We start from the raw sequence: 21,845 nt of genomic DNA on the forward strand, positions 1-21,845 counted from the left end.
CGAACGTCGAGACGGTCATCGTCTTCCGCACGCTCACGCCCCTCGCCGTCGCGCTGCTCGACAGCATGTTCCTCGGCCGCGAGCTGCCGAGCGCGCGCGCGTGGTGCGGCCTGGCGCTGATCACGGGCGGCGCCGTCGCGTACGCGTCGTTCGACGACGCGTTCCGGCGCCTCGGCGCGCGGGCCTACCGCTACCCGGCGCTCTACGCGGGCGTCATCGCCGTCGAGATGACCTACGGCAAGCACATCGTCCACGGCGTGAGTATGACGTCGAAGATCTGGGGGCCCGTCTACTACACGAACGTCCTCGCCGCGCCCGTCATGCTCGCGCTTTTCCTCGCGAGCGACGACCGCGCGGCCGTCGAGGACTACGCCGACCTTGAGGACTGGCCGCCGGCGGGCCTGGCGCTGCTGGCCGTCGGCTGCGTCCTCGGCACGGGCATCTCCTACGCGGGCTGGCTGTGCCGGTCGCAGACGTCCGCGGCGACGTATACGGTCGTCGGCGTCATGAACAAGTGCGTCACGGTGCTCGCGAACGCGCTGATCTGGCGGCGCCACGCGAACGTGCGGGGCATCCTGAGCCTCTGCGTCTGCCTTTTGGGCGGCGTCGTCTACGAGCAGGCGCCGCTCCGCGACCCCGCGAGGCCGAAGCTGAAGATCGCGCTCTGCGGCGCGTGGCTCCGGCGCTGCCTGAGCGGCGCCTGCCGGCGCGGCGCGGCCGTGCTCCCGTCGACGCGGTCGCCGACGTCGGCCACGTACCGCAAGCGGCTCCTCAAGGACCACCTCTCCGACACGTCCCTCGACGCGCGCGACGACGACGACCTCGACCCGCTACAAGACTAACTACTGATGAGCCCCGTCGCGAGCTCGTCGGGCCGCAACAGGCGGACCGTGTTGTCGTCGTCCGTGGGCACGTAGGTCAGCGCGCCGACGGCGAGCTTCACCTGGTAGGCCGCCCACTTCTCCGGCGGCCAGTCGCGCTCGCGGTACCAGCAGCGGACGATCTCGCCGGGCGTGTCGCCCGTCGGCGTGCGCGCGGCGACGCGGTCGCCGACCCTGAAGCGGAGCTTCGGCATGCGCGGCCGGAGCAAACTGGGGTCGTCCGCGTCGACGACGACGGAGTCGCCGCTCGGGACGAGGACGACGACGTAGGGCACGGCCGCGTCCGCGGGCGGCCGGTCGCCGTAGCGCGCGAGGACCTGGGCCGGCGTGAGCTCGTACCAGACGCGCGCGACGACGCCGTCCGCGTAGGCGCCGGACACGTAGGCCTCGACGTCGTCGCCGGGCGCGAAGCGCAGCCGCGGCCGCGGCGGCTTCGGCGGCTTCGGCGGTTCCGGCTCCGGCTTCGGCGACGGCGGCGGCGGCGGCGCGTCCTCGGGCCTCCGGCGCCACCGGCCGCGGACGAGCGTCTCCAGGAGCCGCCGGTCGTCGACGGCGTCGAGGCCGAGGTTCGCCGCGACGCGTCGGAGCTCGCCCATGTCCAAATTCTTGATCCAGAGCTCGTCGGGGTCGGCTTCGTAGTCGCCGAGCGTCCAGGGCCTCCCGTCGATCGCGTCGACGGCGACGGGGTCGACGCCGGGCCGCGCGAGGCGTAGGTTCGCGGGCTTCGCGCGGATCGTCGCGCCGCCGACGCGGACGGCGAAGCGGCCGTCGAGGAGGTCGCCGACGACGGCGCCCGCGCGGTCGTTGTAGCGGGCCGCGGCGACGAGGCCCGCGACGACGACGGCGTCGCCGACTTTTAGGCCTCGTCTTTCCAGAACCGCGGCGACCGTCGCGTGGCCGCAGTGGGCCGCGACGTCGCCCGGCGTGCGGCCGTCGGCGTCCGTCCGGTCGACGGCCGCGGCCGCGGCGCGGCTCGACCGCAGGAGCACCTCCGCGCACTTGCGCCGCTTCTGCCACGCGCAGCAGTGGAGCGGCGTGACGCCGAGCGCCGACGGCGGCGGGTTGGGATCGAGGCCGTGGTCCCGCAGCAGCAGCCCCAGCAGCCCGACGCGGCCCCGGAGGCAGAGCGCGTGCGTCGCCGTGAGGCCCGTCGTTTCCGACCAGGGGTCCGCCTTCGAGGGCGCGTGCGGCGTCGCCGGGGCGTTGACGTCGGCGACGTGGCGCGCGCGCTTGTCCAGGAGCGCGCGCAACGCTTCGCCGTGGCCGAGCTCGACGGCGTAGTGCAGGGGCTGCCAGCCGAGCGCGTCGCGCCGCGACAGGCAGCAGGGCGCGGCGTCGACGAGCGTCCGCGCCGCGCCGTTGCAGTTGCTGGAAACCGCGTGGTTCAGCGCCGTGGAGAGCTGGTCGTCGACGAGCGTCGCGTCGGCGCCGGCGGCGAGCAGCACCTCGAGGATGGCGACGACGTCCTCGTCGCAGGGCGTGACCATGAGGGCCCAACTGAAGGCGATGCACGACAGCATGAGCGCCGTGAAATTCCCGGGCTGGATTCTCGCGTCGACGTCGCAGGTCTCCACGAGCTCCTCGACGAGGTCGACGTCGAAGGACGCGCACGCCTGGTGCAACGCCGTGCCCGACGCCCAGTCGATCTCCATCGTGTAGGAATCGTGCGCAACTGCTTCATTTACTTCTTCAATATGAACTCAACCAAGACAAGAGGGCGCCTACGATCGATGTTACGTAAATTCCACCTAGCCCATGTTGCGGAAGTTCTTCGGGAGGTTGAGCTTCGTGGACTCGCGCGTCTTGATCTCGACGCCCGGCCGCGGCCGGTTGCGGTAGATCCAGTCCTGGTAGGCCTTCCAGCCGCCGTGGTTGACGACGGTCTTGATGAACTTGCCGCACTCGTTCTGGTTCTCCTTGCGGCCGAGCTCCTCGTCCTCGAGCGGGAACTCGGACAGGTCCGCGCCGTAGGCCACCAAGGTGTGGACGACCTCGACGTGGTTGTGCTGGCACGCGATATAGAGCGGGCTCTGCTTCTTGTTGAAGGAGCGCGTCGCGCCGTTGATGCAGGCCTTGCGCTCGACGAGTAAAGCGAGGGCCTTGGCGTGGCCCTGCGTCGCCGCGAGGAAGAGGGGCGTGCGGCCGCGGTAGTTCAGCTTGTCGACCGCGTGGCCCGCGTCGAGCAACGCCTCGCACGCGTCGCGGTGGCCGTAGAACGCGGCGATGTGCAGCGGCGCGCCGACGAGGCGCGCGACGTCCGTCCACAGATCCTCGTCGACGGGCGGGTCGAGCTCGGCGAGGACCCGCACGACCTTGTCCGCGCCTTTAAAGCACGCGAGTTGGAGGGCCGTCATGCCCGTCGCGCCCTCGGCCCGCAAATCCGCGCCGAGCTCGTGGAGCACGCGCACGGTCGACGCGTGGCCGAGGGCGACGGCGGCCTGGAGCGCCTTCGTGACGGCGTCGGGCCAGAGCCGCGACCCGCGGCCGCGGCGGCCCGCGGCCTTCCAGACGCGTCTCAAGGCGCCCTTGTCGCCGTTGAGGCACGCGTCGAGGAGCGCCTCCGCGGCCTCCTCGGGGCTCAGCCCCCCGGGCAGGTCGTCCTCCTCGACGAGCTCGGCGGACACGAGCACATCGTCGACCGCGGCGGCCTTCTTGTGCGTGTTTTTTTCGGGTTCCGCCGGCGCGGCCGCGACCGCGGCGTCCCCGGGCGGCGGCGGCGGCCGCGACGCCTGGTGCGGGTCCACGTGGTAGCCGAGGCGGCCGCCGGCGCGGCCGAAGTAGTAGCCCGGCTTCGGCCCGCCGTAGGCCGCGGCCTCGACGAAGCCGTCGTCCGCGGCCTCGAACGCGGCGACGGGCTCGAGCGCGTCCGCGGCGGCCTCCTCGGCCTCCTTCGTCCCGCGCTTCAGGGTCGTCACGTCCTCGACGAGCAGGCCCGCCGGGTCCTCGTCGTCGTCCTTGTTCTCCTTGTCGAGGCCGTAGCCCCCCTCGACGGCGCCGGGGAGCATGCGGCTGATCTCTTCCGCCTTGGGCGTCAGGGGCATCGCCGCCTGGAAGCATCGCTTGCAGCGCCGGCCCGCGCCCAGGCGCCACTGGACGCTCGTGTAGCCGCCGAGCTCCTTGACGACGCCGCAGGACCCGCACTCCTTGCCCATCGTGCCAACGCAAAGACGACTTTCTCAGTGGCCACAGCACGAGAGAGGCCGGGCTGCTTGTGCACGTTGACATTCAACACGTAGTCAACATTAGCCCGATCAGCTCGCCGGCGCTCACCGCACGAGACGCGCCCCAGCGGCCGCCGCTCGACGACCACGACGATGGCCGAGGACGAGGTCGAGAAGGTGCGCCTGGAAGGCAACGCGGCCTTCAAGGCCGGGAACTTCGCCGAGGCGCTCGAGAAGTACAGCGCGGCCATCGCGCTCGCTCCCGAGAACCACCTGCTCTACTCGAACCGGAGCCTCGCGCACCACAGCGCCGGCGACTTCGAGGCGGCGAAGAAAGACGCGGAGAAGGCGCTGGAGCTCTCGCCCGAGTTCATCAAGGGCTTCCACCGCCTCGCGAACGCGCTCCTCGGCCTGAAGCAGTACGACGACGCGGAGCTCACCATAAAATCGGGCCTCGCCAAGGACGGCGACAACCCGGAGCTCAAGAAGCTCATGCGCGTCGTCAAGGGCAAGCGCGACAAGGACCGCCGCGCGGCGCTCGCGCCCGCCGGCGGCCGCGCGCCCCCCGACGAGGCTGCGCGCGCCGAGGCGCAGGCGCTGAGCGAGAGTCTGCAGAAGAACGGCCGCGAGCTCCAGGAGACGCAGGCGCGGCTCGGCGCGGTCAAGCGCGAGATCCAGCGCACGCAGATCACCTGCAACGAGATCGGCGCGCTGCCGGCGGACGCCGAGGTCTACCGCTCCGTCGGCAAGATGTTCGTCATGAGCGACAAGCCGGGCGTCGAGGCCCTCCTCGACGGCCAGCTCAAGCGCGGCGAGGAGCGCGCGTCCCAGCTCGCGGCGCGCGGCCAGTTCCTCGACCGCCGCGTCAAGGAGCAGCAGAGCGAGTTCCAGCAGCTCCTCAAGACCGCCGCCTAGGCGTCTTCGCCGTCGTATTAACGGGCCTTCGACCTCTTAGACTTTCGCGAGCTAGGACTCGGGTTCAGCTTCGGCGGCGGCCGTGAGCTCGACGTCCTGCAGGGCCGAGTAGGTCGCGGGCTGGACGCCGTGCTTCGTCAGCGGCGCGTCCGGCAGCGGCAGGTTGGCGAGGAGGTGGGAGCTCGAGTGGACTGATGACATGCAGCAGATGGCGACCTTGGGCGCGACGACGTAGTCGAAGCGCGTCGACAGCGCCATGCGCGCGTGCGCGTGCAAACTCGGCAGCACGAACAGGAGCAGGTCCGCGAAGGGGAAGAAGACGAAGGCCGCGACGCGCGCGCCGCGGAAGGCCGCGAGCCCGCGCGCGCGGGGCCCGCCGCAGCCCGCGTCGCGCGCGAGGACGTCGCGGTAGGCGTGGTCGAGGACGTTGAGCATGAAGAAGTTGACGACGAAGAAGCCCGCCCAGAGCTTGAAGCGCCAGCCCGTCGCCCAGTCCTTGACGAGCCAGGGCGCCGCGGCGAGCACGATCCACATCAAAGGGTAGAGCAGGTGGTGCTCCGTCGCCGCGAGCGACACGGCGAGCTGGCGGTGCGGCGGCGCGTCGCCCGTCCGCGCGGCGATGAAGCCGAGGTCGATGGCGCCCCACTGCCAGCGCTTCGCCTGCTGGTAGCACGCCGCCACCGTGCGCGGGCCCGTGCGGTCCGTGACGCACTCGCAGCCCACGGGGAAGAAGAGCGGCTCGACGCGGATCTCGCCCGCCGTCGCGTAGAAGCACCGGAGGAACATGTGCCAGTCCTCGGGGATGACCGCCGGGTCCCAGTAGCGCGCCTCGACGGCGAGGTCCAACGCCACGCTGTAGACGGCGAAGGGCAGCTTGTAGTGGAGCGGGTTCGCCATCTGGCCGAGGAAGCCCACGGAGAGCAGCGCGTACCTTACGCCGCAGACCAGCGGCACGTCGTCGCAGTTCGGGTAGAACTGGGTGCAGGCCTGCCAGAACGTGCGCCGCCGCGCCAGGGCGTCGCGCTTCACGTAGGCGCAACTCAGCGCCGCGAAGTAGCGCGCGTGGAAGTACGTGTCCGCGTCGCAGACGGTGACGACGACGCGGTCGGACCGCGCGCCGAGCTCGTCGCAGAGGCGCCGCTTCGCGCAGCGCACGGCCCAGTTCTCGTTGGACGACTTGCCCGCGACCTCGCCGGGCTTAAGCTCGTGGAGCGTGCAGTAGAGCGCGCGGAAGCAGCCGCCGAACTCGCCGACGACGGCCGCGGCCGTCGCGCGCGCGGTCGCGTCCCGCTCCTCCATGGCCAGGACCACGACCAGCGCCTCCTTGGCGTCGGCCTGGGCCGCGAGCGTCGCGACCGTGCGCCGGAGCGTGCCCGGGTCCTCCTTGTAGTTGGGGATCGCGACGACGTGGATCACGTCCTCGTACCTCAGCTCCGCGCCCGCGTCGCCGGCGTCGCGCTGCGCCGCCACGTAGGCGTCGGCCTCCTCGCGCCAGTGCGTCGCGGGCTTGGCGTCGTTGCCGCGCAGCAGGCGCAACCCCCGGAAGCCGCACGTGCCCGTGACGACGTACTTGCCGAAGGAATAGACGAGCCAGCACTCGATGACGGCCTTGAGGAGCGCCTGTTTGTCGTCCGTGGCGCGCAGCGCCGCCCAGCCGACGACGCTCAGCCAGAAGACGCTGTGCAGCAGCGGGTAGCGCGCGAGGACGAGGATGGTGCACTTGCGCCAGGCGCTCAGCTCGCCGACCTTGACGGGGTCCGCCTCGTAGAGGACGTGGTCCTCGAGCTCCTCCTCCGTGAGCGTCTTGCCCACGCGCATATTTCGAGCTGCAGCGCGAGTGGAATGCCGACGGCTTGCAAGCCTAACAGCGCGAGGCCATGCGGTTCTCGATGACGCGCTCGAGCGGAGGCTTTGTTTTTGCGGGCAACAGCATCGACCCTCATTGAAGTGGTTCAAGCAAACGCGGAGGCCAACGTCGAGGCGACGTTGCTGGCACCTAATCAGTGACAATAGATTTCTTCTTCCCTGTCGAGCTCACCCGGCACTGCCCGGCATTTGACTGCGCGCCTCATCGCCACCGCCGGTGTGCGGAACGAGGGGGGAACTGCAAGCAAGGACCTCGCGTCCACCATTCAGCAACGACAAGCAAGCGAGGCAGCCCCCAAAAAAGCCAGCCCCGCAGCTCTTGAAAAGGCAGCCCAGCGATGCTGCTGCGCCTCGTCGCCGCGGCGACCCTCGTCGCCTGCGCGGTCGGCCAGGGCGCGGACATGCTCGACCTCTCGGACACGTCCGTGGCGCTCGCGGAGAAGACGCGCGAGGTCACGAGCGTGAGCCCCCAGTACGGCAGCTCGAACGGCGGCACGCGGCTCCACGTCGGCGGCGCGGGCTTCGCGACGGAGTTCTACAGCGGGTCGAACACGGTCTACATCGGCACGGCCGCGGACGGCTGGGTCGAGTGCGACGTCATCGAGGGCGCCTGCACGGTGGACTGCGGCGGCGACAAGAAGGTCGTCTGCGACACGCAGCCGTGGCTCGCGGACGACTACAGCGGCTGGTTGGATATTTGGGTCGTCGTCGAGGACTCGATCTCGACCTACGACTTGGAGATGGCCAACGCCTTCTACTACCTGCCGTCGACGCACGCCGGCGTGCCCGCGGTGACGCGGACGGCGCCGCGGCACTTGGCCGCGGGCGACGTTTTGACGCTCCACGGCGCGAGCTTCGGCGAGTACGTCGCCGACTACCGGGCCATCTACGTCGGCGCGGGCCGGCCGCCCCAGGGGGGCAACGTCCAGAACGGCGGCACGGCCGTGCTGAGCACGCACGCGCTCTGCCGCGCGGACGACCTCAACATGGCCGTCAACGACGAGACGGGCGCCGTCGACTCCTTCTCGCTGCCGGTCATGGTCGAGGACGCCGTCATCGGCCACAACTCGCCCGTCACGGAGGACACGGTGAACTGCTACCTGGGCGACTTCGCCGCGGGCTCCTACAACGCGTCCGTCTTCTTCGACACGAACACGCGGGACGAGGTCGGCGGGCTCACGTGGAACCTCGTGAAGAACCTCTCCAGGGACGCCTTCGGCGAGACCTACGCCGTCCAGTACTACCCCCACGTGCAGAGCGTGTCGCCGGCTCTGGGCTCGCTGGAAGGCGGCACGCTCGTGACCATCGCCGGCGGCGGGTTCTCCGACGACGCGTCGTTGGTGCACGTCGACGTCGCGGGCGCGCCCTGCGACGTCGTGTCCTCGACGCTCGTCGAGGTCGTCTGCCGCACGGGCGATCTCTCCAAGGTCGACGCGGGCAGGCCCAAGGACTACCGCCTCGAGCTCCTGTCGCTGGAGGACGCCATCGGGGCGCCGGTCAGCGTTTCCGGCGCGACGTCGTGGACCGTCGACGACGAGGACGCCCAGGACAGCGCGGGCGCCTGGGGCACCGTCTCCCTGAGCTCCGCGGGCCGGGGCGCCTACGTCGAGGCGGCGGGCTGCGCGACGCCGCCGTGCACGCCGTCGTGGCTCGTGCTCGCGCCCGCGGCCGTGGACGTCGACGGCGCGTACGACGTCTCGCTCGTCGTCCCCGCGGCCGCGGGCGCGGGCGCGGGCTGCGCCAGCGGCGCCCCTCTAGCGTCGTCCGTGAGCGTCCTCGTGGCCGACGCCGTGCGCGGCTACGTCCACCTCAACGTGTCGCTCGCGGCCGCGGCCGCGTCGACGCTGCGCCTCGGGCGCTTCTCCTTCGCGGCGGGCGCGTTCGACGGCAAGCGCGGGGCCGTCGTCGTCGACACGGTGGGCGCCGACGGCTGCGTCGCCGTCGACGGCGTCGCCGCGGCGCGCGTCGGCCCCCTCGCCGGCGGCAACTGCAGCGACCCCCTCGCGGCGAACTACGATTCAACCGCGTCGAGGAACGCGACGCGCGACTGTCTCTACGTCGGCGGCCGCGGCCTGAGGCAGCGCGCGTGGTCCTTGATGGCGCCGGGCTACCGCGACGGCACCTGGTCCAAGGATTTGGACACGCTCAACGCCCACGACGCGGGCACGACGTGCCGCGCGCCGCGGAACGCGTCCGCGCCGGACAAGAAGTGGAAGAACGAGAGCCGCTTCCACCGCCCCTGCGGCGACGACGCGTACTGCTGCCTCACGAACGACTACTGGGGCTGCGACGCGACCTGGGACCTGGCGGACGCCGACGGCTGGGTCGACGTACTGCGCCAGGACACGGAGATGGGCGCGCCCTTTGCGGACCAGCAGTGGCGCCGCGCCGCGCACGACCGCGAAGCCGCGAACTACGCCATATTGGACGAGCTCGAGTACATGCGCACGCTGGGCAGCGGCGGCATCGAGCTGAAACTCGAGTGGCCCGACACCGGGTTGGACTATATGCACTGGGCCCAGAGGATGAACCCGACGCAGTTCAACGCGCGGATCAAGGCCGAGCAGTACGACGAGGAGTTGGGCTACGAGCAGGTCTACGTGCCCTACTTCGAGGACGACGCCTGGGGCGGCCTGGAGTACAACGGCGGCGAGGCGCTCTTGGATGGCGGTTTCAACGACGCCGCGGCCTACTTCGCCGTCGGGTCGACGTCGTCGGCCATCAAGACGACGACGGGCGACGACTGGGTCGAGGCGACGACGGCGACGCGCGCGCTGCTGCGCGCGAAGCCCGACTACCTCTACTTCGTGCCCAAGTGCGTCGAGTGCGAGGCCTGCTACGACGCCGACGGCTACCTCCGCGGGGACCAGACCATCGAGACCTACGTCAACGCGTCGTGCAAGTCGGGGCGGCCGTGCGCCGTGAACAACACGAGGACACGGACCGTCGCGGGCTGCCCGAGCCGGTGCAAGCACAAGCGCATCCGCGCCTTCGAGGCCGCGGCGGCCCACGAGGCGCTCGTGGTCGCGAACCGCTACGACGACGACTTCAACTGCACGGCGTCGGAGAACGTTTCGTGCGCGGGCTTCGACGCGACGAATTTTGGAGATATCGGACCCGCGCCGACCTACGGCCCCGGCGCGGGCGCCTTCGAAGGTTTTTTTGTTGCACCCGTGGCCGCGAACTACACCTTCCTCGCGACCTGGGACTCCGCGCTCGAGGTGTCGCTGTCGGCGAGCGGCGACCCGCGGCGCCGCGAGGTCATTTTGGGCGGGCCTTTGGCGGACGCGCCGAGCGACGGCGACGTCGTCGGCGACTGGACTTATTTCGACGGCCACTGGTACAAGCTCTTCGCCGGGGCCGGCGAGACCTGGGCCGACGCGCGCGATGCGTGCGCCGCGGAGGGCGCGTATTTGGCCGAAACAAACGGCCAGGCGGAGCACAACTTCGTCACCGCGCTCATCGCCGCGCAAACCCTGAACTCCTTCCAGGTCTGGCTCGGCGGGAGCGCCCGCGACTTCGCGGGCATGTGGGAATGGCGGACGACGGGCGAGCTCTTCAGTGCCGGCGCTCACCACTCGGACCTCGCGAACGCGCCGGCCGTCTTCACGCGCTGGAACGCCAACGAGCCCAACGGCAACGGCGTCTGCGTCGCCCAGTGGGCCTCCGGCGGCACCTGGGACGACAAGGCCTGCTCGGCCGAGAACGAGTTTTTGTGCGAGAGCGTCCACGCGCGCGCGGCGTCCGCGGCCGTCGAGCTCGCGCGCGGCGAGGCGCGCCACTTCGAGCTCCTGCACGTGCACAACTCGTCCGTCGGCGGCGCGATTCTGGGCCTCGAGCTCCTCATCGAGACGGCCGACGACTCGTTCTCGACGAAGGTCTCGGGCAGCCACTCGCTGTCCATGGAGTTCTTCCGCGAGATCTCCTCCGAGCCGCTGCCCGTCGTCGTCTCCGTGGGCGAGACGGCGGCGACGGCGCTCGCGTCGGCCTGCTACGGCAAGTCCTGCGCCTTCGCATACAGCCCCGACGCGACGCCGACGGTGACGCGCGTGACGCCCGCCGGCGGCACCTCGGGCCAGCTCGTCACCGTCGAGGGGTCCTTATTCTCGACGATCGCGGGCGAGGTCACCGTCGGGATCGGCGGCGCGGCCTGCGAGGTGTCCTACGTCAACGAGTCGGCCATCGAATGCGTCTTGGCGGAGGACGAGGCCCAGGGCGGCACCTACCCCGTGGACGTCTACGTCGCGGGGCTCGGCGCCGCGCGGCAGCAGAACGCGTCCGCTCTGTACACCGTCGAGGTCCGCGTCGACGACTTTGCGCCAAAGAACGGGAGCCTCCACGCCGGCGACATCGTGCGCATCTGGGGGCGCGGGTTTTCCCGGTTCGGCCCGCAGAACGAGGTCGACGTCGCGGGCGCGCGGTGCGTGCCGCGGACGCTGAAGAACTTCGCGTGCCGAGTGTCCGAGTACGACAGCGGCTACGCCTGCGCGTGGACCTCCGAGGACTGGAAGGGCTACGCCATGGTCGCCAACGCCCACGCGAAATCCGCGGACCGCGCGAACAGCGAGTGGCTCGACTACAGCTCGACGACGTACGTCGAGTGCGTCCTCGAGGACGACGTCGCGGGCCTCAACGACACCCGAACGGGCCCGGTCACCGTGACGCTCGCGCGCGAGGCCGAGCTCCACGACGCGGGCGTCGTCCGCCAGACCTACGCGGCCGCCGTCGCGGACCAGCTCGACATGGCGACGCGCGACCTCGACTGCTTCGTGCTCCTGGGCTACCGCATCTGGAACTGGGGGCTCGAGCTCAAGGGCGAGGACGACCGCGGCAACGCGACGTACACGCCCGTCAAGGACTGCGTCCTCTGGGACGACGACTACGACCAGCGCGGCACGTTCCTCGACGACGCGAACTACACGGGCGCGTCGGCGCAATCGTCGGGCAACTACACGTTCCTCGCGGCGGAGACGCCCGTCGTCGCGTCGATGGACGCCCTGGGCATGGCGGGCCAGGAGATCACGCTCCGGGGCGCCAACTTCGACGCGAACGTCGCCGAGTGGGACTTCCACTGGCGCATGGACGAGTTCGGCTTCTACACGCAGCCCGAGTCGCCCGTCGTCTACGTCGGCGGCAGCCCGACGGTGCTGACCTTCGCGAACGCGACGATGATCAAGCTGCTGCCGACCTACAACATGCACGACATCGCCTGGGACGTCGACGTCTGGATCCGCGGCCGGGGCCTCGCGGGCGGCAACAAGTCCTTCGTCTACGCGAACTATTTGTACGAGGTGGCGCCGCGCCGCGGCTCCACGGAGGGCGGCACGACGCTCACGCTCAGCGGCTCCGGCTTCACGAACACGCACACGTTCTACGCCGCCGAGTCGGGGAACGACATGGGCGACGACCGGCGTCGCGAGAGTTTTTTGAAACCATGGAACATTGTCGCGCTCCGTAGGCGACTCGCGCGCGGACTACACGATCACGCTCCCCGGCGGCACGCTCTGCGACGTGACCGCGAGCTCGAAGTACGAGCTCCAGTGCGTCACGCGCGCGCTAGCGGACGACGCGTACGCGGAGGCGCCGGGGCTGGTCGACGCGGAGGTCGCGTGGAACTACGAGCCCTTCTATTTCGGCTGCGCGCTCCGGACGTGCGCCCCGCCGGGCTGCAAGCGAGCAGCTGTGTGGGAATTCAACTCTTCAATGTGCGCGCCGTGGAGAGCTGAACGAGGGAAGATCGCTCGTCCAGAAACTAGCCAAGACGACTTCGACTTGATCGAGCCATAGAGTTCGGCCACGACGTCGCGGTTCACTGATTGATTTCCACACAGGCTCGCGGTCGGCGACCCGGACGAGAAGCTCTGTCTGTTCGAGTTCACGAAGGAGAGCACGCCCAAGTTCGACCACGTGCGTGGGCGGTGTCTTTGAGAGATTAATACCGCGCTTGAACATACTTGCGTAGGCGCCGGTCCGGTCCAACGCGACGTTCAACCGCGACAGCTGGTTCGTCGCGCCCGGCGGGTCTTTGACGCTCGACGTCGTCAAGGAGGCGCCCGGCGGCTTCAACTGGACGAACATCTCGGAGACGCTCGGCGGCGAGGACGAGCTCGCGGATTTGTTCCGGGTGACCGTGGGCGGCGCGAACTGCACGGGCGTCGCGTTCGACGACGACTTGAAGGCGCTCACGTGCGCCGTCGACGCGGACGCGGCCGTCGAGCTCGCCGGGGCGCTGTCCGTCTTCGCGTCGGGGCGCTACGGCTACGCCGAGCTGACGGGCAAGACGACGCTCGACGTGCGGCCGACGGTGGCGAACCTCTCCCAGAGCGCCGGGTCGCTCAACGGCGGCACGCGCCTCGTCGTCGAGGGCGCGGGCTTCGAGGCCGGCGCGACCTCCGTCGTCGTCGACGGCGTTGCATCGTGCGGCGACGTCGTGGTGCTGAACTCGTCGACGCTGTCGTGCGTCACGGACCGCGTCGCGACGGCCTCGAAAGACGCGACGTTCGGCGGCGAGCTCGTCGTCACCGTCTCGGGGATCCCGTCGGCCTGCGTCGCCAAGTCCTGCGACTACGCGTTCCAGGGCAACGACACGCGCTACACGCCGCGCGTCGCGGCCGTGTCCGGCGCGACGGCGGGGACCTACGCGTCCGGCGCGACGCTGGTGCTGGTCGGCGAGGGCTTCGCGACGCGCGGGAACGCCGTTTTAATCGGCGAAACGACGTGCCCCGTGGTCGCGGAGAACGAGACGTTGGTCGAGTGCGCCGTGCCGAAGCACGCCGCGGGCGTCTTCGAGGTCAGGCTGCGCGTGCCGGGCAAGGGCTACGCCGTGGGCCACAAGCTCTGGTACCGCTCGGACTTCAAGCTCTCGACGCAGGTTTTGAGCGGCTCGCTCTACGGCGGCCAGAGCATCACGCTCGCGGGCAAGGGCTTCCCCGTGTGCTCCGTCGACGCGCAGGAGACCTCGGGCCTGTGCCGCGTCGATCGCGGATGCACCTGGGAGACCGTCGACGGCGCGGACGTCGACGTGGCGTTTTCCGCGACGAGCGGCGCGTCCTTTGGCGTCGACGTCGTGTCGAGCTCCTACGACGGGCTCTCGCTCGTGACGACGCTCCGCGACGTCGACGGGACCGACGCGGACGCGGACTCCGGCGATCTGACCGTGAGCGTCGTGTTCGGCAATACCGGAGCCGCGTCCACGGCTTCCGCGAACGTCGTCGCCGCGGACGGCGGGTTCACGGGCGACGGCAGCCAGGGCAACGCGTTCGACAGCTCCGCGGCGACCTACTGGGAGGCGGCCTGGCCGGCGGGCTGGGCCTTCGCGCCGCTCACGTACGACCTCGGCGAGACGACGCCCATCGGCAGCTACAGCGTTTCGCGCGACGCGACCTCCTGCGACGCGTGGACCTTGAAGGGCTCCGAGGACGGCATCGCGTGGGACACGCTCGACGTCTACAACAACACGGGCTACAACGGGACGCGGACCGTGTCTGCTTTGGTGAATGGCTCTACGGTCTCGAGGACGGTGCACGGCGACTGCATCATCTGGGGTACAGAGGACCGGACGATCGACGCGCCGGGGCTTTACCGGTACTATCGCTGGAGCTTCTTCCAGGGCGCGATCATGGACGATCTCGACGGCTACTTAAGAGTGAAGGACATCTCGATGACGTACGCCTCGTTCGCGAGCAACGCGACGTACTCGCGGACCAGCGCCTCGACGCCGTCCGTCGATCGCGTGCTCAACGACGGACCCGGCTATTTCCGCGAGATCGTGCGCATCGGCGGCTCGGGCTTTGGTGACGGTGACGACGTGGCAGTCACCGTGGGCGGCATGGAATGTCCGGTCATGTGGGCCAACGAGACCTATATCGCCTGCGCGTCGCCGAACGCGTCCGCGGGCACCTATCCGGTTGTGGTCTACGCGCCGGACGGCCTCGCGGGACCGGCCGCGCCGGTCGAATACGAGGTCGCGCTCGACATAGCAAATTTCACGGAGGAAACACCTCTGCGGGGCTCCATGGGCGGCGGCACCGTGATCACGTTCGAGGGCTTCGGATTTGCTGAGGCGCCGGAAGACAACATCGTCACCATCGCTGGCGCGGACTGCCACGTGATCGAATTTTGGAACGACTTCGACGAGAGTCTCGAGCCCACCTTCTATCCCTCACTCTCGCCGACGTTTTACCCTACGCTCTCTCCCACGTTTTCGCCGGAGCCGACGACGGCGACACCGACCCTGGCTCCAGCGCCCGCGCCAACATCTCCGCCAACCGGGGGACCCACAGCTATTCCCGCGAGCGCGCCGACGGCCGCCCCGACGTCGGTCCCCGCGCCGTCGCCTACTTCGGTCCCGACGAGTCCGCCGAGCTCGGTGCCGACGTCGTCGCCCTCGAGCGGGCCCACGTACAGCACTTGGCAGCCAACCCCGCGGCCTTCGACCGCTGGCCCGTCTGTCGTGCCGACCATGACGCCGGCGCCTTCCGCGGCCCCGACTTATGCGACGTGGACGCCCAGCGCTGCGCCCACGTACAAAAGCGATGCGCCCTCGCCGGCTCCGACCTATCGAAGCGATTCGCCGACGCCTTATCCGTCAACTGGAGCGCCTAGCCCTTGTCCGTCGACCGCCGCGCCGACGTACACGACCTGGGCCCCGAGCCTCTCGCCGACCTACGATACGTGGGCGCCGACCTACACGACGTGGTCTCCGACGCTCGCGCCGACGCACGTGCCGACGCCCGGCAGACCCTCTTCGTCGCCCACGGCAGTCCCCACATCGACGCCCACGTCCGCGCCAACGATCCCCGCGCCGAGCGCCGAGCCGTCTGCGGTGCCAACTTCAGCGCCCACATCCGTCCCGACGGCGCTTCCGTCGGCCATTCCGGCCTCGGAGCCCACGCCCGCGCCGCTGCCGGTGCCGACGCCGCTTCCTAGTGCGGCGCCGTCCTCGATCCCCTCGGCCCCGCCGAGCGCCTCGCCCAGCGGCCTGCCCTCTTCGACGCCGACGTCTTCGCTGGTTCCGACCTTGTCGCTGGTCCCGTCCTACTGCCCCACGGCTATCCCGACGGCCGAACCGTCGGCCGCGCCGTCTCCGGAACCGAGCTTCATGCCGTCGACGAGCGCGCCGACGCCGAACGCGACGGAGTGGAGCAGCTTCAACTACATGTCGACGTTGACCTGCGTGACCGGTTCGCTCCCGGAGAACGCCACAGAGCTTACGTCCGCTCGTCCGCTCGTGCAAACGCGGCTGCGCACCAACGAGCGGCTCATTCTCTTTTCTGGATCCAGTAGCGAGTCCGCCTTTGTCGCGATCGAGAACTCTCGAGGCTGCCGCTTCCGGAACGAGCTCCTTTCGCGGTACTCCGGCGGCATCACGTTCGCGTTCTACGATGCACAGGCGCGCACGATCGTGGACAGCTACGAGACCACGTCGCTCACCGTCAGCTCCTCGCAGAGCGCCGTCGCGTTCATCGAGTCGTACGAGTCCCGCACGGACCTCATCTTCGTCGTCGTCACGAGGCAGTGGTTCCGCCTGTACGCGGAATGGACGCTAACCGCAGCGATGAAGCGCTGCGGCGCATCCGCGGCGCTCTTCAAGCTGCCCGTCCACAGGGCAGCAAAAGAGAGCGAAATTCCCAACTTCAAAGGCTCATATCTCGGCCGTTTTCCACTCGTTTTGGCTGATTTTTGGACGAGCGATCATCTCTCGGAACGGTCTCGAAGCGTGGATGCATCGCCGCGGCGGCGCCCGCGCCTTTGAGCTGTGGGCGTCCGCCGCGCGCGGATCCGGGCATCGGCGGCTTCGAGTGCGGCCTGCCGTCCGCCGGCGGCACCGACGGCGCCTGGCTGCCCCGAGGCGCCGGCGCGGCCTGCCGTCCGCCGGCGGCACCGCTTTCTGGAACGCGCACGCGCGGAACACTCATGTTGAAGCGATGTTGAATCTCTCTTTTGCTGCCCAGGCCCGGAAGCGACGGCGACTGGGTCCGCGGCCACTACGCGCTCATCGGCCAGTGCGGCACGGGCGTGTCCTGGAGCTCCAGCAAGGGCCTCGAGGCTTCTTCCGTGGACGACGCCGTGACGCTGGACATCGACATCGACAGTTTCTTCAAAATTCCGAACGGAGAAGCCCTCGTCGACTTCAACTTCACCTACGACCCGAAGCTCAGTCCGACGCAGTGTCGCAGGTGCCTGCGTAGGCGCCTACGAGGCTACGTAGCCTCGGCTCGAGCCTCTGGAGCCTACGTAGGCACCGCCATTGACGGGCTACGTAGGCGCGTCACAGACGCTGCCGCGGCAAGGGCCCACTCAGCTATGCCCCCGTATGCTTCGGGGTGCCTGCTCGGGCCTGCGCCGTGGCGGCATCTGATGCGCCTACGTAGCCTCGTCCGGAGCCTACGATTCTATGACCTACGCGCCCTCGCAGGTCCGACGCTCACGAGCTTGAGCCGCTTCAACGGCACGACGGCCGGCGGCACGACGCTCGAGATCAACATGACGGGCATTGAGACCCGCGTCGACCGCTGCACCGTGCCGGGTCCAAATCTCGCGCCCCGCGCAGGCATTGCCAAAGGTCTCGCGACGACAGGGAACGTCTCGGTGACGCTCGGCGGCGTCGCGTGCGCCGTCAAGTACTCGGAGATAGGCACCTATCGCGACCAGCATCTCTGCGACTGGGACGACGTCGACTGCACGAACATTGGGATCTCCTACGACGACTATAGCAATACCACCATGATCACGTGCCTCACGAACTCCTGGGACTACTCCGGGGACGCCAAGGACGCGAACGTCATCGTCGCGCTCGAGCCCTGGGGCAACGCTCGCAACCCCTCGGGCCTCACGTGGAGCTACATCGACCTCTGGAGCGCGCTGACGACGTGGGGCGGCGACGCGGCCAACGTGCCCGAGGCGCGAAACCGGTGTCTCTTCTTTTTGATGGGCGGGTTTGGTGGGGCTATTCGATCGTGCGGACGACGGCCCGGGACGGCGACTTCAACATTCGACGGCGACTTCAACAGCAACTACTGACGGACCGCAGCGGGAGCCGTTCGCCGGGGCTTTCCCAGAGCGGCGGTTTCCGCTCCCAGGACTCACGCGTTCATCGCGAGAGCCCTGGGCGAAGACGGTGTGAAGTCAAAAATCGACCACCGCGAGCGGCGCCGTGAACGCGATGGTTCTGTGGGCCGAGCGCTGAAGTTCGACGCGGCGACGGTCCGGACGCCGTCGATGTGGCTCTACGACCCGACGGCCAGTGCAAAAGCTCCTCTGCAGGACAACACGGTCTGAGGCTCCGACGACCACGATCCGAGGCTCCGACGACCACCGCGAGCGGAGGAACGCGCCGGGAATGCGCGGAGAAGGGCCGCGGCGCGGAGTCGTCCCTGGGCGAGTTTCCGGGTCGCACGGACCGTCGAGGCCCGTCGACGAGGCGCCTCGCGACGCTGCGGGTGAAAGAGGCCCTGGGTCTTGCGCGCGCTCAAGTTCAACACAGCGCCCTCCCTTCAACAAAACGACAACATGCAGCTCGCCAGTGAGAATTTGAGCAAGGCTTGGCGCTCTCCGCAATACTCGAGCGCTCGTGCGGCAAACTCACCGGTACGTTCCCCGGCCTCCCGCGCGCGCCTCCCGCCCCCTCGTGGGCGCCTCTGGGCGCGCTTGCAGGGCCCAGGTCACTGACCTGGGTCTTGGGTCACCCTGGCCGCCCTTCGACTTTGAGTTCGAGACGAGCGCCCCCGCCGTCGCAGGTACGCCCGGATGCTCGCGTGGGTCAAGGGCGTCGCCGGCGGCGCCCGGGGGTTCCTCGCGGGCCGTGGCCGCGGCGGCGACGCCCCCTTTGCGCTCGCGGACGCGGGCGGGTCCGCGACGTCGGGCCGCTCCGCGTCTCCGACTTCCGCGTCGGCCGCGGCGTCCGCCGCGACGGCCGAGTACCTCTACAACGTCACGACGGGCGCGACGCAGCTGCCCTCGACGCCCGTCCCGTCGAGCGCCACCGCGCTCGGCGGCGGGCCGCTCGGCGCGTTCTTCTCGGGCTTCGGCGACTGGGGCGCGGCGCGCGGCGCGCGCGGCACGTCCATGGGCACGTGCACGTCCATCTCCATGGACATGGGCGCCTTCCCGAACCTCGTGCCGCTGCTCGCCGACGCCGACGTCAAGGCGGTGCTCCAGGGCGCCGTGCTCCGCGGCGCGGCCGCGGGCGGGTCGTCGGCGACGCTCGAGTACCCCGCCGCGCGCGCGCTGGGCGCCTCCGTCTCGGAGACGCCCCGCGGCAAGCTCGCGCACCTGCTGCTCTTCGGCGCGCGGGCCTGCCTCTACGGCGGGTCCGCCGCCTGGCTCGCGCGCTGCTTGCTGACGGGCGACTTCGAGTACGACGGCGACTTCGACGTGTTCGAGAAGGACAGCAAGACGCTCGAAGTCATGGTCCGCAAGATCAAGAAGCTGTGCGGCGACGCGAAGTTCGACGTCAAGGAAAATTATTCCACTTCCAAGCTCACGTCCATCGACGTCGACGTCCAAGGCACGGTCATCGAGGTGCAAGTGTGCAACTACGCACAATTAAAAAAAGAGATCCCCTACGTGCAGGAGGGCGAGCTGCTCTTCGCAAAGGCGGCCGGCGGCGCCGACAAGCAGCTGTCGTTCCAGTTCAACGACTGCGTCGTCGACGACCAGCTCGACGTCGACGCGTTGGAAAACGTCGTGTGCCGCGTCGCCAACGGCATGACTTTCCAGCTCCACTCGCGCGTTTCCAGTGTCCTTCGATGATCGGTCCTGCCCGGGTCGTCGCTCGACGGGGCGCCGAGATCCACCGCGCGCGCGCGACCTTTGCGAACTTAGGTACGAGATGCTCGAGCGCGACCCCCAGCTGCGGCTCAAGGTCATCGACCGGACGGCGCACCGGAAGAACCAGTCCTGCTGGAAGCACGTCTTTTCGCAGACGTACCGCGCGACGCTGAGCAAGGACCAGGAGGACGAGTTGGACTCCGCGATCGCGCGACGCGCGGCCGCCGGGCCCAAGGGCCGGATCGGCAAGCGAACGCGATGCGAGTACGCCTCGGTGCGGCGCGTCATGGACAAGCTCTGGGAGCTCGGGGGCGACCTGCGCCTCGTCCACGGCGGCGACGGCGACCTGAGCGACGTGTACTTGACCAACGATCTTGACGCGGTGCTCGTCGGCGACGTCCCCGACCTGACCAAGAGTGAAACAAAGGTGAAAAAGGGCCAGTGGAAGACGAGTCATGGCATTTCAGAAAAGCGAGGCTGTTTCTCTGAGAAGGAGCTACTGAATTACCGCTACCGCTTCGTTGTTGTGTACGATTACTCGACTGACGCGTACCTGTTCGCTCCTCGAGGGCAACTCATGGTGGACCTGATCAAGGATGGTCGTCGCTCAGGCAAGCAAGGGGTCCTCGGCAACCAGGGACATGGCAATAGTTCGAAGCAGCCGCGCAGTCGCACACTGAACTTGGACCGCGCCACCAAAAACGGTGCTGCGAATTGGGCGAAATTGGGTGGCCCGCTCACACTGACTGAGCTTTGCGCCAAGTTAGAGGAGTTCTTCATGAACGACACGTACCCGGCCGTCGCCTTGGGCGACGCCCCGAGCACGCGGGAGATGGACGATTTCATGCTGTTCCAAAAATTATTCGACTTCGGCCAAGTTCGCAAAACGCCGGAGGCTGGTCAAACTACGGACTTTTACTTTGATTGGGATCAGCTGTGCATTCGCGTGCAAGCAAAGGGCCGCAAAGACTTCGAGCGGCTCGGTGAGGACCCTCATAATCTGTATTTTTCGACAAACCGAGATTACGACGAGACGAACCTCGATCTCTATTTCCTTGCCATCTATGAGCATGGCCGCGTCGCCGTGATCTTCTTAGTCCCGCGTCAAGTTCTATGGCGACACGGCTTCTTCAAGGGTCAGACGGCCCGGTATGATGCCTTTGGCCAGCCTGTCCTCAACCCGACGATGCGCCACATCTCCGTTCCGTGCATCTCGGGAATCCTGGAGATCCCAGGTCTCGCTCCCTGGGCGTCTTCCGGAAAGCAGGCCTATCTGCCCGAGGCGACCAAGGCATTCGCGAGGGACCTCAAGGCATGCATGTTCCGTGTTCAATACGATCAATGCGGACTCGTCAAGCCACTGTCGAAAACTGATCTGGATCGCGCCCGGCGGCTGATCAAGAACTCAGGCCTGGAGCTGAACCGTGCCGATGTCCGCGACCTACCCGCTCCGAATGGCTCGAAGACGGACATGTTCGAGGCTGGCATCAGCAAACGAAACGTGATCTACGTCATGGGCTTCGAGTCGTACGAGACGGTGACGCACGCCAACTGCTCATGTCGTCCCATCAAGCTCGACTACGATGGCACAGACTTCTCCATCCCCGAATGGACGGTCGAAATCGTTGCCGACGACAGTGTTCCTGGTTGGTCTTATCGCTTCGTGCTGCCTGCGGAAATGTTCTTTCGACGGGAGTCGAAGACCACGTATGGCGACTTAACCGAGGGAAAGGGCGAAAGTTATTACACGAAATCCCTACAAGTTGCACAACACCTCCACGCCGCGTTCTGCGCGGGTGACTATGAGAAAAGTCTGGAGAAGATCGCGCTCGACGGCGGCGCGGACCGCGCCCTCGCGGAGCTCGCCACGGTGAAGGGTCTGGAGCTGGCCGCGCGCATTTCGCAGCACAAGGACTTCGTGGGAGACCTGCGCCTCGAGGCGCCGGCGCCGAAGAAGCGCAAGCCGCCCTCGGAGCCGACGCGGAAGTCCACGCGGCCGAAGACAGCGCCGACTGTCCTGCTCCCTTCCGTGCGCCGCCAGAAGTAGACCTCGCGCCCGTCGCATTGAATTCGCCGCTGCTCCAGCCCATCCTCGGCCACCAGTCCAGCCCGCTCTCGCTCGTCGAGTGCCTATTTATAGAGCCCCGCGCTCGCCGCCGCCTCGCCGGCGCAGCCGCCGCGTCGTCCGCGCGGCCCTCATTCAAAATGCCTTGAGCGGCGCTCTCGCGTTAATATCACGCCGCCGCTGTTC

The 21,845-nt window shown here is 68.7% G+C and overlaps 2 protein-coding genes across 2 annotated transcripts; both read right to left on the reverse strand.

Annotated features, from left to right (window-relative positions):
* Window positions 1–838: 838 nt before the first annotated feature.
* AURANDRAFT_62561 (hypothetical protein) lies at window positions 839–2,533 on the reverse strand (the record flags this gene model as incomplete). Its single annotated transcript, XM_009037024.1, has 1 exon — window positions 839–2,533. One exon carries the CDS (start codon window positions 2,531–2,533, stop codon window positions 839–841), a length of 1,695 nt encoding a protein of 564 aa, XP_009035272.1.
* A 96-nt stretch (window positions 2,534–2,629) lies between these two features.
* AURANDRAFT_62562 (hypothetical protein) lies at window positions 2,630–6,775 on the reverse strand (the record flags this gene model as incomplete). Its single annotated transcript, XM_009037023.1, has 3 exons — window positions 2,630–2,797; window positions 3,392–4,024; window positions 5,051–6,775. 3 exons carry the CDS (start codon window positions 6,773–6,775, stop codon window positions 2,630–2,632), a joined length of 2,526 nt encoding a protein of 841 aa, XP_009035271.1.
* Between the last annotated feature and the right edge of the window lie 15,070 nt (window positions 6,776–21,845).

Source organism: Aureococcus anophagefferens, assembly GCF_000186865.1.
Source record: "Aureococcus anophagefferens unplaced genomic scaffold AURANscaffold_5, whole genome shotgun sequence".
Classification (NCBI taxonomy): Eukaryota; class Pelagophyceae; order Pelagomonadales; family Pelagomonadaceae; genus Aureococcus; species Aureococcus anophagefferens.